At 42.2% G+C, this 19685-nt stretch overlaps 1 protein-coding gene across 1 annotated transcript; it reads right to left on the bottom strand.

Annotated features, from left to right (window-relative positions):
• Nucleotides 1–9684: 9684 nt before the first annotated feature.
• On the bottom strand, nucleotides 9685–18161 carry LOC145412503 (transmembrane protein 205). Its single transcript, XM_080282390.1, has 5 exons — nucleotides 17737–18161; nucleotides 14467–14651; nucleotides 12935–13098; nucleotides 10243–10329; nucleotides 9685–9918 (listed from the first exon to the last, which is right to left on the bottom strand). Exons 1-5 carry the CDS (start codon nucleotides 18099–18101, stop codon nucleotides 9712–9714), a joined length of 1008 nt encoding a protein of 335 aa, XP_080138516.1. The 5' UTR covers nucleotides 18102–18161; the 3' UTR covers nucleotides 9685–9711.
• Nucleotides 18162–19685: the final 1524 nt, after the last annotated feature.

Raw genomic sequence — 19685 nt, 5'->3', positions numbered from 1 at the left:
TGGTAATAAGTGGGTACTAATAAATGGATTGGGTACTAGTAACTGGGGTGGGTGCTCGTAAATGCGGTGGGTGCTAATAAATGGGAATGGTACAAATAAATGTGGTGGACTGTTATAATCACGTGGCACAGCCCTAGCGTGCACGTACATCGATTTACAAGTGCTTTGTGTGTCAGGATTTACATTAACACGCCAACATACCGGTATACATAAACACGCACATGACTTTTCCTCATTTTATAGTACACAGATGTGCTGCCGTTTTCTTCCCATCCATCTGTTTGTTTTGCTTCATGTTACTTATCAGCTTCCATATATAAGAATGTACATAGATATTTAAATCGCTGAAAGACCTGAAAGCGTTCCCATAGCTGAATAAAATCGTCTGGTGGCAGCGTATATAAGAAAGCCAAATTGAAAAGAGGTCTCGGTGGATTACACAGCAAAAAAAAACAGTTACAAGACTACCTGTCATCTGTGAGCCAGGTAGACTGTAATAATACTGTTAGATGAAAACTTGACTACTGTATTATGTATCCATCCCGGATTACTCCCAGAGCTGGCTGAGTGGCATGTGAACTCGAGCCGTGACTCTAAGCAACTTATATTCATAACTTTTCCTTCTACAATCAGTACTTTCTGAGATTTGAGTTTTCGACATAGACACACACATACTGTACATTTCGTACAAAAATAATAACCATCGACTTCGTCTGCCTGGCTCAATAGCCCGTTGTGACCTCGGGATTTTCCTTCAGTTGGATAAAATTTCTTAACGATAACCAGAATTGTAGTTGGGTTGGGGTTTCATTAGGATCTTTCGACCTGTTTATCTGTTTATCTGTCTAGGTTGTGGTATGTTAATATCGTGTGGTTCATTATCAGAATATGCGTCAGTCCATCATTGTAATGTATTCATTCATTCATCCAACTAACCTTCCATCCATCCGGCCATCCATCCATCCCTCCATCTATCCATCCATTTATCTATCTATTTGCCTATCTATTCTACCTATCAATCTATCTATCAGTCTGTATATACCCATTCACCTCACACTCGCCACCAACAAAACAAAAACAGCTTTCCGACCACAACAATATTTTTCCCACTTCCGTACAACGATACTGCATTCGGAAAAAAGATTTTGCACCAGTCTTTGTTTTCTTGTAGTGTTCCCTGTGTTTTGACTAAGCGATCTCTTCTTTGTTTTTCATCTGTATTTTATAATGTTACTTACGGTTAAATATTTCTCCGATCATTAATTATATCGTTCACTCTTTGCCTTATATTATATTATCAATATATTCTCTCCGTGGTTACTCGGTGTATTGTTCCGCATTGTTAGGTTCAATTCTTTCATGCCAAGAAAACACAAAGGATTAAAAATAAAAATAAAAACTGGAAGCACCAAAAACTGGGTGTTGTGAGCTGCGACAAAAACAGAGGCTAGGAACCGTGCAGTATATAGCAAAAAACATTGGCCTTTGAGGTGCTGGGGGAGGGAAGTGAGGAATGTTGTTCACTGTGCGGCCTACGCCTGATCGATAGTGGGATTTCAGCCACTGAATGGATTCCTTTTGTACAGTTTAGCCGATTTCATGTAACACACACCACAGTATTTTCAGCTGCATATAATCTTATGAACCACTGCACAAGCTGTATATCCAGTATTTACCACTATGCTAAAGTAACCTAAATTCATCAACTCCGTGACTTTTATTGTACACATTGCTCTTTCTTTAGCATATACATATTTGGAAAAACAATAGTATGCCAGTCGAATGTATTCCACCATTCATTGTGCAGGTAAGAAGTGAATGGGAGGTTGTCAACCTAATGTAATCCACCTAGCACGTCTGTCCAGGCGATGTTAAAAGTAAGATTTTTTTTTTAACCTGTGGATGTGCGCAATACAGCCTGACTGAGCCTGGGTAGCTGCGTCCACGGTCTGCCCAGGTATTGTATTAACCTGCTAATCACGTTGACTATATGCCCAAATGTTATTCACTTAGTATAACGTTAACAGAATGCAAAGAAGATCGACCAAGTTCCACTAAGATTACGACTATATATTGTTCATCACATGCACCTCACTTTGCTGCTGTCTTCACTGAACGTAATCATATACAAGACATCGATATTCCGCTAAAAATCCACTCCTGGAAGATATTGCTGGAACGTAGGCCTAGTTCACAGTATAACTCATTCCGCCACGACCGTCACTCACACACTCACACACACACTCGCCAGGTGAGTGATTGTACAGGTGTAAGGGGAGAGCTTGACCTCTTCCTAGATGTGTGTGTGTGTGTGTGTGTGTGTGTGTGTGTGTGTGTGTGTGTGTGTGTGTGTGTGTGATAAATCGGATTTAGGTCGTGTGACTCTGTGGTGGTGGTGATGGTAGAATTGTGGTGTAGGTGTGATGGAGCAAGACAGGTGATATGGTGATGACAGTGGTGTGGTATGGTGGTGTTAATGATGGTGTACTGTACTTGGTCGTGGCGTAGGTAATAGTGGTGGTGATAGTGATGGTCGTAACGGTGTTTTTGGTGATGACGGTAGTGTTGTTAATAATCGAGATGGTGATAATGCTGTGCTCTAATGATAGTTTAGCGATAATTTAATGATGCGAATGACCGTAGATGATGATAATGGTGTGGTGTAGTGGTGAAAAGGAGTAATGATGGCTTCTTGTAGATGATGGTGATTGTGTAGGTGGGGAAGGGGTGATGGTGATGTAGGAGGTAATAGTGTAATGACACGGTGATGGTGTGGTGTAGGTGGTGATGACGATGACGGTGATGATGATGTGTTGTTTGTGTTGGTGGTAATGGAATGCCAGTGGTGATGGTTTTGTATGGTGAAGGTAATGGTGACTGGATGGTGGTGTTGATGGTGTGGAGCTGTAGGTAGTGGTGATGGAATGATGATGTAAACAGTATGATAGTGTAGATGGCGGTGTTGGAATTGTGGTGCTGTGTTGTGTACAGTAGTGTGGTGATATAGGTGATGGTGATAGTATGCTTGTGCAATGTGGTTTGGTGGTATAGGTGGTGGTGATAGAATGGTTGTGCATTGTGGTGTGGTGTGGGTGAGCGGTGAAGATTGGAGATACAGAAGTATAGGTGGGCGGGTATAGGTAAGAAGATGTAGGCGGGAGGTATGTAGATGCGGGTGTGAATTAGGGTATATGTGGGCAGATATAAGTGAATTGAGGACATAAGCAGGTTGGCATCGATGAGATATGAGAGCTGGTCGTTTATGGAGTGTGTGCAGGTGTGGTGTGAATGAGATGAGGTATGTCGTACAGGTGTCCTCTCCATCCACCCGCTGCCCCTCCCTCCCTCCCTCTCTCTCTCTCTCATGGCGCCTATACCATGCACTCACTTGATGTTGTGCCATCTTCAGGTGCCTTTACACTGACAAACAAATGCTCTCTTGTACCCAGGAAAGTATTTACTGCGTTGGATGTTACTTATTTTACCAGATGAACGCCTGGCTGTCAGGTTAAGCGCTCCAACCTGATGTGGCCCATAAAGTGTATGTTGGAGGAATGGTTGGAGTTTAATTGTACACATAACGCACTCAGGGTTGAGCAACTGGTCACTCTCCTCTTAGGTGTAGGGACCAAGAAGCCTAGCCCGTACGCTGCTGATGGGGAAATAAAAGTCTATGACAGTTTGAATATTTGAGGTTCGACTTCTTAATATAAACTGCTTAGCCCCCCACACCTCCCTTTTTAAATTGAAGTTTCTAATTTATTTATAACGATTATATAAGTCTGGTCCAGATCAGATAAAAACTGAGTTACCCTCGTCCTGTTACACTGACTTTTGACTTTCCTCTGACCTTGACCTTCGACTGACTTCTCGAAATCGACCTACTTTATCCTTGTTTTACCAGGAACCCTTCACCAAAATTTAGTGATAGTCAGATAAAAACTATTTAAGTTGACCCTACCATTTAACCTTGACCTTTGACTTATTAATACGTCAGCCATTGGCTGATCCTGAGCCTCTCCACCAAGTTTGATCCAAGTCAGATCAAAACTGTTTTAGTTGCTTTGCTCACACACAGACACACGGTGTGACATTGACCTTTGACCAATTTTTTCAAATCTGATTTCCACCGGTCTTGCTTTGCCCTCAACCCTTCCACCAAGTTTGATCCAAATCAGTTAATGGTTTTTAAGCTGACCTTGTCCGATCAAATTTTTACGTAGTCCTGTGACCCTCACCGTTGACCTGTTGTTCTGAAAAGCAACAGGTAAACCCTTTGACTGCCCCTCAACCAAATTTAATTAAAAGCGAATGAAAATTAAGTTATTTTGTTCACCTCTCCCCACCCCACACACACCTCGAGCTGAACACAGCACCTGCACTGGCTTCGTGAATGCGGGAGTAATTGCATCAGTCATTACGACCAGTATCCCTTCAAACATTTTGTGTTTGTGTGTGGGTGTGTGGTAGGTGGGGTCGCCCAACTTCCGCTCACTCGATGTAGTGCTGCGTATGGTGACTCTACACTGAGTGGCAAACCAAATGACTTCCTGTAAACCAGGAAACCACTTGCTATCTTGAGTGGTAATCATATAACCAAATGACGCTTGGTGGTTTAGTGGATTAAGACACTCCAGTCGGATAGAGCATGCAAGGGCCTTCAGTACATCCAAGGAGTGGTTGGTATTTGCGGCTCACGTAATGCCACACTGGGATGATTGGGGCTGGTCACCTCCCCTTAAATGTAGGGACTGAGTAACCAGCCACTGGTTCCTACACTCCTGATGGGACATATAAAGAGTGGATGATGAATGGATGGATGGATACCCTCAAACGTTTTTGTTCATTTGAGTTGATGACTTTCTTAGCGTAAGGATTTCATACTGTTTGGACAAAAACCTCGGTGAAAAATACATTAGTTACCCATGACAATGATCGCTTGATGCCGTTTTCTTTTTGTTCCTCAGATGAGAAAATTGTACAGTATAGTGGTAACGATAGTATTCTGTGTTTGGCCTTGTTTCTGTAAATATTTGCTAGTACTATTCGTAGGATTTGCCCTGAATTGAAACAGAATGAGCCATTTTCCCTGACCAGTTGTTGATTTTCATTGTTCAGGAACCCTTTCAGGCCTAGGACATTTTTCTAATATGTATGTTCTAGCCACCGACATGCAATAGCATTCAGCTTAGGATGGTCTTTATGCGGTGGAGTTGGTGAGAGATACGACTGGATCCCCAATTTTGGAAGCATTCCCCTAATTTAAATTATATAATCAGGGCTGAAGGGATAATTAAGTATTCAGGGGAACGAGTTTTGAATGGTAGACTGTTACTATAGTTTGTCAAAAGTATTATATTATTAGCAATGTTTTTTTGCACTAATGTTCGCTGATGATGCTGATGTAGGCTACTGTTTTAGGGCAACATGTATATTTTCATGCCTGATGTTCACAGTGCAAGAACACAATTTTTGCCATACTTTTTCATAAATTCCTATAAGTAGCCTAAACAGATGTTAAGGATAATACTTATAGTCGTGGGGTCCTATGCAGCTTCGTCACATTCATTAAGACACATTCGGGTCAGCTCCATTTCCTTACAGGGTCATTTAAGTCCAGCCACGTTCGCTGAGGCGTTCACGTACGATTATGGGCTGACAGACCAGCTCAGGTCCAGTTACATCCAGTCAGGTCAGCTTAGATCTATCCTATTCGTTCTTGGCCAGTTCAGCTATGTTGAGATCCAGTTAATATCTTTTCCAGGACTATTTCAGGTTATTTAGGTCTTTTCAAGTGACTTCAGATATATCAGGTAAGTTTGTCATGCTTGAGAAACCGTTCGCCGTCAGGCCTGTCGATGTCGTAATTTTTTAGATATCGCAGGCCAGGTCTTTTAGGTCTTTCAGGTCAGCTGATATCGCTTCGGGTTATACTAATGGGGATATACGCAAGACATCAACAATATGGGTACAGTCGTTTTTAAAGTGCTGATTTCAGGACTGGGTGAGGTGGGAGAAGACAGGTGAGTGAGATGACTGGGATGGTGGTTGGTGGTTGGGTAGAACGAGAGATGTATAGGCTCCTTTACGAAGCTCTGAACTCTGCGGTAGGTTATTTTGTTCGGCGTGTTAGTCATTGTTACGATAGGCTAGTCATAACATTAGAGCAGAAATGGGTGGGGTGGGTGGAGATGAGTGGGTGTCACGGTGTTCAGGGCAGCACAGGTCAGTTCAGATATTCCTATACCGGCCCGTATAATAAAATTATCCATGGTATAATTATGGTGCTTTTGGTCTTTCAGGACTAGAGTTCAGTGGACGGGGACAGATGTACGGAATGAACTAAATGGTGATTGGTGGTTGACCACGACAGGGTGAGTATCATATAACTTAAGAATGGATCTTGTAAGTTGGCCGATAGTTGATGTAGTAAGTATTATAGTATTTACCACAGTAAATGGATGTCATGGATGGAGAAGAGTGGACAGGATGGGCTGAACTGGTGGCTACTGGTGTGGTATGCGGTGGGTACCGTAGTATGCTTTGTTGGGTTCGTATGAGTAGTATGGGTAGATATTAATTGTTGATAGTCCGGTAATATGTAAATCGAAGATAGGGAACAGAAAGTGATGTGGGCGAAAAGAAATGAGCGTGGAGGGTGGGGAATAATATGGTGTTGGGTAATGGGGCAGTGCAGGATGAATACACTCATTGAAATTGAGTGTTGTTTGAAAGTCGGTGCCGGAGGTGGAAGGTGTGCGTCTCGGAAATTCTGTGTGGAAAGGGGTTGAGGTAGAAAAATAGCTTGGAAGGATGGAGAGAAGTGAGAGGGACTGGGAGGGGTTATGGTAGGTCAGAGCGGGGGAATACATCCTGTGAAAAAAGGCATTGTAAGTATAATTCAAAACTTCTCCAGGAACAAGGTCATTATGTACACAAATGGGGTTGATCATGGTATTTATTTTCATCATCCGTTCATATAGTCTTGAACAACACAAGCATACTGATTTGCAGGGACTAGTTAGGGTAAGTATACAGCCTACTACAGTGCTGTTACAACATTCAGCTAATAATACATTGTAGCCTTGCTTGTACAGAACGATAGGCATGACAAAACTTATACAGTATTGGTGTTATATATGAGGTGGACTTTTTAACTACAAGGTTTCTACAAAAGTGAGTATTTTTCAGCACAGAGGTATTGCATTGGTGTACTTTACAGTATATCTAAGTACTAGCTACCACATTTATATTACGTTATCTTAAATATCAGAGTAAATTTATAAATGAAAATGTTTGTAAAGCGACCAGTGCAGCATCATAATTAAGCACAGCCAAGCTAATAAAGATACATCATGTGAATCTGCAACACTAATACGTCACTGAGATTTCGTATAACCATCTCACATCGCGCATAATGGATCTCTGTTCTGAAGTCTCTCTCTCTCTCTCTCTCTCTCTCTCTCTCTCTCTCTCCACGCGCGCATGTCGACCATGTGTTACGCAGTTCCCTGACGTCACGGTGCGTCACGAGTGGCCATGCAGCGGAGATGGCTTGTTAGTTCTGATTATCTCCAGTATGGGGCGGTCTGAGGGTCCTTTCTCCGGTGCTAGACGTTACGCAAGACGGGAAGAACAACAAACGTGCCTACACGCGACCGGCTGTGTTAAATACGCAAGAGAACCGCATATTTACGATTTCTGATAGAGAATATGTTGAGCAAATAACAAAGAGATTTAAGATACGTAACAGTAATAGTACCGTTGACATGTAGTAGCGACAAAGGACTAATGGCAAGAAACATAATCATAAAGTAACTAATACTGATTTTCCCCATATAGAGTATGTTGAAAACGTAGATCATGCTGGCACTAAGGGTTGCCGACATGTCAAGGGAATATTTGTGTTGCACATCTGATACGGTGTGTTAATCAGGTTTAATATGAAAGGAACTAAGTAAGCATAGATTATCGGCAGCGAAGAATTTAATGAATTAATAACAGCTAAGAGGAATGGAAATATATGACCTAGAACACGAAACACTGAAGAAGTGATAACGAGAAACAGTGTAGAATCAGAAGGCTAGGAATGCAAGAGGGTCATGAGAGCAACAATCAAGCAATCAGTATTTTGACGAGTCCTAGTCTTTCCCTAGAATACATGCATCCACTGAAGTTACATCCAGGTCCCGAACTGTATGCTGGGTGAAGAGGGACTAGTGGGTAATCAGACTTGTCCAAGTTTGACTGGCTCGAGAAACGATAGGTACGAGCCTAGATAGGAGCAAGAGTTATCATAAGCTATAAATCCTCGCTCCTCCCCTTCTCCTTCCATTCCCTCATTATGTATCTGGTTCATGAAATCAAGTCAGTACAAACTTCATGTTTTAAGCTGCCTTTTTTTTTTTTTTTTTCCTATGCCAACAAATACTTCTTTTTTTTTTTTCTGCAAAGGAAAAAACACAGACGACCACACAGACACTCACACAAACAATATATACATGTTGCACCCATAATTTTCCATAATGTGTGTAAATGTATAACAATAAAAACCTGTTATGGAAAAAAAAGTAGAATAAGTAGCTGATTTAAGTATTAATGGACATGTTTCTCCCTGAATAGTTAACAAAGGAATAATAAAATGCAAGTTACAAAACAAACAGTATAATACAGTTGAGAAATCATCGTGTTTAGACACCAACAAAGGTTAAAAAATAAATATACAATAAAATACTGAGAGACACCGAGAGACTCCTGAGCTTTTATGCACTGGACCAGCCAAGTTCACTGTCTCTACAAGTCTCTCGAACACCATTATAGAAACCTAAATGGAAGTAGTCTACACAGATGCTGCCAAAATGAGTATTGTACACTCGATCAAAAAAGTATCGGTGCACAGGGGTGCGATGCCAACCGGAAAAGGTTCGAACAACTGCTGACACTACCAGCGTCTCATTGTGTGTCATCAGTGTCTCTATAAACATTACATTTGCTATATGTTTGCAAGAGGATATTACTAGTTGGCGGTCTATAACACCTCCCGACATCAGGGCTACCAACGTGTGGTAGGTCGGATACTAATATTTCAGTGACCTTCGTTCTGTGGTCCCAAATGTTTCACGCATGTTGTGCACCGATACTTTTGTGACCCAGTGTACGTACATCTCACAGAGCCACACTGCCGAATCACCCACACATCTCATGATAGGATACTAAGACTCACAATTTTCAAGCTAATATCCCTTTAAAACCTTCTTCATCGTTTTTTACGCTTTGGTATTCATTCACTGGCCGTTTTGAATACTTTATGGGCTTTTATTTATATATGCATTTTTAGAAATTAATTATCAACAGTAGCGTCTTTATCATGTAGTGGAATAATAAATTACGGCAAAGGTTCATTGATGAGAAAATAAAGTTTGTTAGATATGAGCCAACACTTAAGTCGTGAATGTTCAGGCCCTACCGGTTCACTCTACACATCTCACTAATTCTCTCCTTCCACTCACGTCTCTGTTAAGTTCTATGGCACATTTCTTACTCTGTCCATAGTTTATTGCTACATATTTCTGCCACGTTAAATATGCACGGAGCAGAGTTTGGCAATATGATACATGAAGTGCAGTTGTACAGTTGTAATATAAATCCACTTTTTATGCACATCTCGTACTCATGTCCACATTTTGCTTCGTTGTATTTTTGGTATTGCATTTAAATTTGCACGGAGCAGAGTTTGGTGGCCAGGTAGTAGAGATGTAGTGATGTTGCAGCCATTGACACCATGTTGCCCGCTGCGATGGTGAGATGCACTCTGCGGAAGGCCCTGTAAAGGCGCATGTAGTGTGGGCAGTGAGCCAACACCCCGGGCTTGCTGCTGCCAACCTCCTGACCCAGACCTGCCTCACGCTCTATAGCAACCTGGAAGATAATTGGAAGACATGAGTGATTTTTGTCCTTTTTTTTTTTTTTTTTTTATCCGACGGCATGTATAGCATGTTTTAGCGACGGCTTATTAGGTTTAGGGACATGGAATTTTGCTTTGATGAACGACTGGAAATTTAATCCATTTAGGGATATGGAGAATTTTGTTTCACTGAGAGAAATCCCCAGCATCCAGAAATTAAAGAGCACTGAAATTAGTGCCTTCATTTTTTTTTTTTGTCACTGTACGTATAACACACTCGAAAATCAGATTAAAATTATATTGGACGTTAAAATAAACCACAGTCGAGCGTAACTCACCTTGACCGTGATAAGCTTGGTGAGGACAGGTGCGAGGTAGAGTCTGATGCCCAGGTTGACAAGGAAGCAGGTCACTAGGATGCCGCCCTGGGGAAGAAGGAGAGTCACATGTCATTATAAATGGCAAGCATTATAGGTCACATGCTAGTAACAGCCACAAAATAGAGGTTACACAGATCACGGCTGTCTATGTGAGGTCGGCCATAGTGCAGTAAAATAAGGAAATAAATAAGTAAAGCTCATCCCTTACTATCCCCAGTGAGATATAGAGGTCTGAGGTTAGGTTCTCGTGGTCCTGAACATTTAAGAACAGATGACCAGACTATTTCTTGTGGTGGGTTTACGTGATGGAAAAGCCTTCATTCTCTTCCTGGGGATCGAACCCAGTCGCATTCTAAGTACATGACCACGAGACACCTATAAATGTGTTGAATAGAGGAATAACAGGAAAGCAGCGGACAAGTACAAACGGCAAAGAAGTATATGTCTATCTATTTACCTATATATAATGGATGAAGGTAATGACGATATGAAGAAAATTTTAAGAGTTAAGGTTACAGATGACGAGGTAGACAAATCACCAGCAGAGCAGAAAATGTAGGCAAGATGAATGCAAGTTAAAAGAAATAAAGAAAATTGGAGAAAGAGGAATGTCTGAACAAATGCGGAGAAAACGTAATTTAAAAAAGAAAAAGAAGACTAAGGAACGGAGAACAGAAGTAAAACAGCAATATAGTAGAGAAAGAATAAAGATAAATTATATTAGACGGAAAAAGAAAAATGACATATTGAAATGAAAGCGGCGTACACAATGGAATGGTAGCGAAGGGCGAACCACAACTGTCACTACACTGTCATGGAGCAATATTTCTCTCTCTCTCTCTCTCTCTCTCAGTTGTCCTGTTTTTTCCGCATACCAGTTTTTAGTCAGTTCTTTTCTTTCTTTCTTTCTTTTTTTTAATCCTCATTTCTCGATCTCCCGCTTTCTCAGCGTTTTTTTTTTCTTCTGTTCTTTTCTTTCTCATTTTATTCTCGTTTTTAGCTTATAATAATTAACCCATTCACTGTGATGATGTTTATTATTTTCCTTATGCTTAACTCTGGAATTATTTTTTAAAGATCTAATATGGTGTAAGATTATCGGATAATGGAAAAAAATAAGAAGAAGAGGTCTCTAAATTTACAGTTAACGGGTAAAGCAAACACAGCAAACAACGATATCCACCCCCCCCCCCAAAAAAAAAACAAGAAAAAAAAAAAAAGCATCCAACGCCCCTCCCCCCAAAAAATCAAAGCCGTGTATATATTTTTCCATTTCATGAAAATAACAAGGCAAAATATTTAAACATTTGTGTAAAAAAATACACTTGGTTCTTGGCGTGTTGGAAGCGGTTCATAGGGAAGTGAATAGGGCTCGTTATTTCCCTTGACCATCCCCTCCCCCCTCCCTCCCTCTCTCTCTCTCTCTCTGACCAATGGCCTCCATCCTTTCAGCCGTCTCTTTCGCTTTCCAGTATAAATTCTCTCTCTTTGTCCCTCCCTCCCTCTCTCTTTCTCTTTACCTGACAGGAAATCTATCTCCATGTCTCTTTGGCTCTTCTCTTTACCTCATATTCCTTAGGTTCTCTCTCTCTCTCTCTCTCTCTCTCTCTTTCTCTCTCTCTCTCTCTCTCAAGATATGGACACAGAGGAGAGAGGATGGAATGGTGGAAGGGGAGGAGAGAAGAGGGAACTAACGAAAAAAAAGAAAAGAAATTGACAGTAGAGGGAATTATTGGAGGATGGGAAAATAAAAAGGCAAGAGAGAAATCGTAACACAAGAAGGTATATATGAAAAAGAGAACACAAGAAAGGAAAAAGCTGAAAGAGAATAAGTAATACGAATAAAGAATGAGTAATAAAAAACAGAGAGATATAGAAAAACAGCAAGTAAACTGAAGGAGAGAGAGAGAGAGAGAGAGAGAGAGAGAGAGAGAGAGAGAGAGAAGACACAGAGGAAGCAAAGAAAGAGGGAACACGCGAAAGAAAAGACAAATGGAGGGTGTGGGAGGAGAGGCCAAGAGATTATAGGGGGAGGAGGAGAGAAAAATGACAGGGGGGGGGAGGGGAGAAAAATGACAGGGGGAGATGATGAAGTGGGTGGGGGAAGAGGGAACCCCCCAAAAAAGGGGGGGGGGAATGGAAGGAATTGGAAAAAAGAGAGGAGTCAGGAAAAAAAATGAGCGTGCCAGATATCACGTAGAACAGTCTTTCTCTCTCTCTCTCCCTCTCTCTTAATCCATTCAATTTTGTTCACATCCAAAATCCTATATGCCTTTTTTTTTTTAATCCTTTCCATTCATTTTATTTTCCATAACCACACTAGCATTTTACGAATCAGACAACTTTTTCATGATCCTGATCCTGTTAAACAATTATATTTTTAAGACAGCCGCCTTGCTCTGAAGAGATTAATGAAGGTTATATTTGAAAAGTAAAGTTCAGTATAACTCAGTGGTGGCAACAAGAATGAAAAAATAATAATGAAGAAGGCACCATCTTGATGGGATCCATCACTTAGACGACTCATTCACAGCAAAGGTCTACCCGAAGATGAGTAAAATCTTTTGGTTGTGACAAGAATGAGGTAAAGTAAGACGTCCCCGGCTTCAAGGAGTACTGTACATATGAAGCTGTGGTGGTAATGACGTACCTGCATGACCTGGTGAGCGTCCCAGAGGTGCGTGGGGTGGTGCTGTGTGTAGGTCACCACGGCCACCAGCATGAGCGCCGCGTTGGTCAGGAAGTACAGGGGGAAGAGGACCTGCTGCACCTGCGCAAACACATGGCGAGGCACCGACAGGAACAGCGCCAGACCTGAGGCGGGGAAAAGAGGTGAATTAGCCTGATTGACAAGGAAAACATGATAACATTAACCTAGAAGAGAGATGTATATTGTGACTGACAAGGAAAAGCACGCAACAAACGTTCCCCCAGGCTACGACACACAACTACTGCATTACAATTCGGAGGCCTTATTCAGAAACCCTCCTAAGCTTAAACTGTTTATAAGCTACTAGATACATCGCAGTTAAATTAGAGTGAACATTACAGTAAAATAAGGGAACGAACAGACAGTATGATTTCTGGCAATAATGAACTGGTGCAGTATTATGAAGGCCTGTTTGATGCTAAAATTGGTTAAACTCCTTTGTCTATACTTCCCCAGGTCATTACGAACCCGACTTACAAGGGAATCATCTAAACATTCACCGCCGCTTTACAGATCAGATGCTGGAGTTGAATAAAATCACTGAATTTTCTCGTTGTTGAATGATTACAGTGACGAGATATAAAAGACGACATCGTAGTGATAGGTTTAAGAACACACCTGACACATGGGCACCTCTGATTACCCCGGGGAGATCCACTAATATCACGAGAGGCCTAACTTTTAACGAACTAAGTGAAGCCTAATTAACCGGCCAGAAAGACAGTTATTGGTGGTCCAGGAGACGGGAGAGCGACGTATGGACCATAAGTTTTAATGAACTCCAAGAACCGTGATGTTTTTATTGCATGTGCTTTGCGACTTTTAATCCCTTTCACTGCGGTAACTTTCATTTTTAACTCTTGCTATCTCAGGGCGATATTATTAAACTTTGGATAATTTTCTTTCGAACTGGATGGGTTAAACAAATCCTTCAATAGCTCTTTCACTGCTGTGGTGCTCTCCTAAGCTGAATGAAATCGTCCAGTAGCAATATGAGGAAAAAAATTAAAATGATGCCCTCGGACTTAAGTGGCGAAAAAGTTGTCTGATCTGTAAGACGGTAATGAACAATGGGGCACAAGTTTTGATTATCTATAAGAAGCAGCTTTTTTTTTCTCTTGATAAGCTTTCAAACTCTTAATGGCCTAGAGGAGCTGGAGACCAGTTAACTCTTTCATTATGGCAGGTCTCGTTCACTAAATAAAATCGTCTGCTGCTACCTGCAGTAAAAGGCTTGTAATTCTTAGATACAATGTTGATGAGGGTAGTTTTCAGCCATTTATGTTTTATGGGGTTTCTCCTTGCCAGGGAAAATCGTCTGACACTGACGGGAATAAAATACAGATTTCGGTTTGTGTTGCCAGAGTTATCGAATCTGTCAGTGAGGTAAAGCTTTCAGATGATGCTAATGATGATGAAAATATTAACAACAGTATTTCGGTAAAGAGTGCCGTCCATATAGTCCGACTTACCGGAAACGAATGTCATCCACACTTGGCTGCCGAATACTGTGGCCACGGCTGCGAGGTGGGTGAGGCGGGTGAGGGTGGCTGCCTCGGTGGCGCTGCGGCGAGCGTCAGGAAACAGTCTGAAGGCAAGGTACACCACGGCAACGATGGTGACGAGATGGGCTGGCTGCGTGTGTTCCAGGGCCGCTCTGAGGGTAGGCAGGACTGGGTCAGTTTGGTGGTGGTAGTAGCTTCAGGGGGAGCAAGGTTAGGACTGGGTTAGATTGGTGATAATGGTGTTAGCTTGGATGTGCTCTAAGGCTACTAAAGGGGAGGATTGGAGACATGGAGGAAATGATGTGTGGTGTCAGGCTGGGTGTGCTGGAGTGTGGTGTTAACTTGGGTGTGTTGATGATGATCGCAATGTGGTGTAAGATTAGTGTAGGGGTGTGGTTGTAGTTGGGTTAATTTTGTGTTGGTGAAAGTGGTATAAGAGTCTGAAGGCTAAGTACCACAGCCTCGATGGTACTCAGGTGGGCAGATAGGGTGTGTTTCAGGGCCCCTCTGAGGGTGGTGGAAAGTCTACGTTAGGTGGTGATAGAAGAAGAAAAATGCTTAGGATATTTGCCCACCACCTACATGATGGCCAGGATCCCCGCTGTATTGCTGGATGAACAGGGATAAGAGGAAAACAACTCCAGTCCAATAATCTGATCGGCGTGAGAAGAATAGGGGAGGAGAGGACGACTTGGACGGACTGGTTATAGTTGTGCCACGTTAGGTGCGTTGGGGTGTGATGTCAGTGTCTGTGTGTAGTGTTAAAGGCTGTGTTGGTTAATGTTCATGATAGTTAGTGTTGCGGTGTGGCGTTAGGTTAGCACTGGAATGTGGTCTTCAGTTAGGGTTGTGGTGTGCTATTGGAATGCGGTGTTCAGTTAGGGTTGTGGTGTGCTATTGGAATGCGGTGTTCAGTTAGGGTTGTGGTGTGCTATTGGAATGCGGTGTTCAGTTAGGGTTGTGGTGTGCTATTGGAATGCGGTGTTCAGTTAGGGTTGTGGTGTGCTATTGGAATGCGGTGTTCAGTTAGGGTTGTGGTGTGCTATTTAGTTAGTGTTCCCTCTCTCTCTTCATTATTTACCTTGTCTGTTGTCAGTAGTGTGAGGTTAGGACGGGGGTGTGGTGTTTGCTCTGGTGCGTGACGTTGGTTCTGGGGTTGTAGGGTTTTGTGATGGCTGGCGAACGTTATGGTGCTGGTGATAGTGGTTTCAGTGTTAGTGATGTGCGGTGTCGCGTGTGTGTGTGTGTGTGTGTGTGTGTGTGTGTGTGTGTGTGTGTGTGTGTGTTAGCAGTGTTGATGATGGTGTATATGCCAGTAATAAGGCGTTAACGTTATAATGACTATAATTATTAGGCCATATCTTGCCTCTCATGGTAGCCTAGTAATATCATTATCTTGACTGACCATTTCGCCGTTTAATAAAAACGACTGTCTTGCCTACAGTAAAACCATAAAGTGTCGTCACCGGATTCTCATAATTAACAACTTATAAATACAGATAGATAGATAGACAGATGTGTGTGTGTGTGTGTGAATAGATACTGAGACTTCTTAATGATGGTGGTGCACATCACGTCGGATCCTTGAACAAAAGTTGGCATGATATCTCTTCCACGACTCAGTTCCACCCCCTCCACCCCGCTCCCCTCTTTCCTCCCCGCCTCTTCCATGTTTTCCCTCGTCGCTCCCCCTCCCCGCGGCTTTGGTATTGACATTCATATATACAGGAGAGGCGCTGCTAACACTCGTACCGCCGACCCACCCTCCCGACCCATTCCAGCGGGATACGACACATTTAATCACACCCACGCACTTGAAATAAAATTATCTTTGTGATCTTTCATTTAGGCTTAGGTTTGCATTGGCAGTTAATTCAGTAACAGGAATACAGACATAACTTGCAATTATCAGTGCATAAAAGTAATACTCATAAAACAAATTGAAGAAAGTCGTATCACACTAGACTGTTGGTTTTATAAGAGTAGTATATCTTTGACTTTTTTCATATTCTCGATTTCATTATTGATCATTAACTTTCAAGCAAACGTTTGTATCCGTCCTACAACTGAATGAACGAACAAACGAATGAATGAATGAATAAGTTGCAGCGGCCAGCTTGCAGTTGCCTGCCATTGGAGCAGAGGAAATAATATTGCAAATAAATTTGTTTTAGATCGTCGCAGCTAGGACCAGGAAACATTCATGCGTTGTGTAGTTGATTCATAATGTCGGATACCGTATATATATCTATATGTCTATCTATCTATCTATCTGTCTATCTATCTCTTTATCAATCTATGTAATTTCGCGTATATTGAGTTCACTGCTTTTCATGAATATTAAGATATATCACTAAGGAAATACACAGGCAATAAACGACTTTTTTTTTTTTTTAAATCACTATCAACGGTACTTAGACTAAACGTGATGCAATTATTTAGCAGATACGAACCCGACTTTGGTAAGTGTTGTGATAGGAACGAATTACTGTGAGCTCATAAAGCATACATTTCGCAATACACAATGGATTATACCCTACGGAGGAACACGTTAATCTTCGCACACAACCACGCGGTAAAGGCGTACGGCAGCAAAATGCCCCTCGTCCTGTCAACATACATCGAGCCGAACGCCGTTGTTGGCATGGAACACTTCGTAGCACTTATTTTTTACTGATTTATTCACATACGGCACCATAATGTGCAAACCGTGTCGACAGTAAAGAAAAATAACAAGCAAACAAGGGAATATTGCAGTGAAAGACAGTATAAATCGCTAAGATAGGGATGTTATAAGACAGCTCAAGCCCACGAGAGTACAGTAGTTCATAGGCACTGTGTCGGAAGTAGATATTTCAGGTAATAAGTATTTTAACACCTGTAGACTTCATTAACGACTTGTTTTGCATATTCCTACCAGTCTCTCGTATGATAATTATATCTGTCAAGAGAGATTGCGTCAGTAGCATAAAAGGTACAGAAATGTAGTGGCAAGACATAGGTGATAGGGAGTCTCCTTTACCTCTTCAGTGACGCATTTTATATCACTGTTGCTACCAGACGATTTCATTCCGCCTATCAAACTGGAGGAGTCAGATATAACCCCTACACTACTAGAGGCCTGTAGGTGAATAAACTCGTCCGGTGGAAGCAACAATAAAACACACTGGTACGTCAGCAGATTCAAGGGAGGAGGCTTTAAACACTCACAATCTCACCAGGTAACTCCTCACTCACCTGTACCAAGGACTGGCCCCGCCGCTCTCCTTTTTGTCGTCCAGCTGATAATTTTTGTATTTGGTTCCGTACTCTTTGATCTGCGCCTTCGTCACCTTCGTCGGCTCCTTCTTTTTGGGGTCCACCAGCTCCTCCAACTCCTGCCGGCTCACCATGTCCTCGGAGAAGATGTCCGAGAAGGTGCTGAAGGACCGGGACTGGAACCGCATCTTGATGGGGCGGAACTCAGCGATGGAGTGAAAACGCGAGCGGAAGGTAGCCGATTTTTCAGCAGCAGCCTCTGCTGCTGCCGCCTTCCCGCCACCTCCGCCGCCGCTACTAGTCACGGTCATTGTGGACACGTGGCGAACGTTGGACACGCACATTAAAGATGATAGCTGAGATCGACGAGGTAACTGAGTTTTACGGACACCAAGCAATGTCCTTTTTTTAATGCAGTTTCAAATTTCCTTTCTTGTTTAAAAGTCTCGTGTCCTTCCTTCGGTCAAAGATTTGCAGAAACCGTGCGAAAACTTTCTCGTGGTTTGTGATGCTTACTGCTCAAGGTTGTATTTAATTCTAGGTGGCGGCGGCCGCGCTCCTCCTTATATGCCCGAGGAGGGAAGTTGCCAGTGAGGAATTATGCTCTTTGGTGACGCAACTGGGATCTCGCTGAGTTTTTTTTGTTTTGCATCAGATCTCCTCAGCCTCCAGTTTTGCATTTATCTCATTGGGCATCATTTTCTGTTACATATTTTTCTTGTCCTTACTTTTTTGTTTGTTTTGCTGTGGACTTACTGAGGCGTTGCTGTGGACTTACTGAGGCGTTCTACCATAATTGCTGACGATTATGGGCAGCGCAAAGGATTTCCAGCGTTCAGGTTTATAAAATGTGTCTTGACTGCTGCCTTTGCTCTATTGAATGAACGTCTGTTAATCAGATTAACAGGGAAGTATATTATTTAGCTGAGAGAAATCCTTGCAGCAGTATTTTTTCTCCACGGATGAAAAACCAAGGTGTGGATGATGATGATGACGATGATGTGAATGTTTATTACTATCAGAGCACTGTATCTCTAATATTGCTTAGAATATGTAGTGATGATGATGATGACGGTGATGTGTGAGTTTGTTATAAGCAGAGCAATATACATATAATTTTGCAGTGTTTGGACTGTATAATGACCTTGGCAGTAAAGTGAAACAATTGAACTCACCACTGCCCTTGTCCACAGAATGACTAGTTTGCGCAAGCCTGTATTTGTGAGGATTAGTCTATTGTGCATTGCCAGGAGTCTTGAGGCAATTCTTGATGGTTTTATATGTAGGATTGAGCTAGTTTTCAAGTTCTCTCTCTCTCTCTCTCTCTCTCTCTCTCTCTCTCTCTCTCTCTCTCTCACTTCACCCAGCCTGACCTCCGTGCTGTCACGTACGCATGCTGTCTCTTCTCCCCTCCGCTCTCTTCCGCTCTCTCATTCAAACCCTTTCTTTCTTCCATACAAACACACACACACACAGTGACACACATACATACACGGCTGCACATACGGGCACGCGTACACACTCCCATGTAATCTCTCTCTCTCTCTCTCTCTCTCTATCTCACACACACACACACACACACACACACACACACACACACACACACACACACACACACACACACACACACACACACACACAAAACCTACGCCTCGCTAACACGCCTAACGAGATGATGACGTCCTCTCATCAGTACGCTAAGGCTTCCAGATCATACCACACCGTTCAGACAGGCCACTCTGGTGCTGTTTACAGCAACTCTATTTTTACTATTAATATTTACAGCAATATTTAGAGCTACGTTCTGCTGCGGAACACGGTTGATAATAATGATGATGATTATGATGATCCTGTTCCCCATACACTGTTAAAAAAAAAAAAGAAATAAAAAAAATATTGCTTAGATATTTATTTTTTTCTCATTTGGC

This window comes from Coenobita brevimanus, chromosome 93, assembly GCF_032717465.1.
Source record: "Coenobita brevimanus isolate Jiangsu-jjx chromosome 93, ASM3271746v2, whole genome shotgun sequence".
Classification (NCBI taxonomy): Eukaryota; Metazoa; Arthropoda; class Malacostraca; order Decapoda; family Coenobitidae; genus Coenobita; species Coenobita brevimanus.
This window is presented reverse-complemented; position numbering and strand designations above follow the sequence as displayed.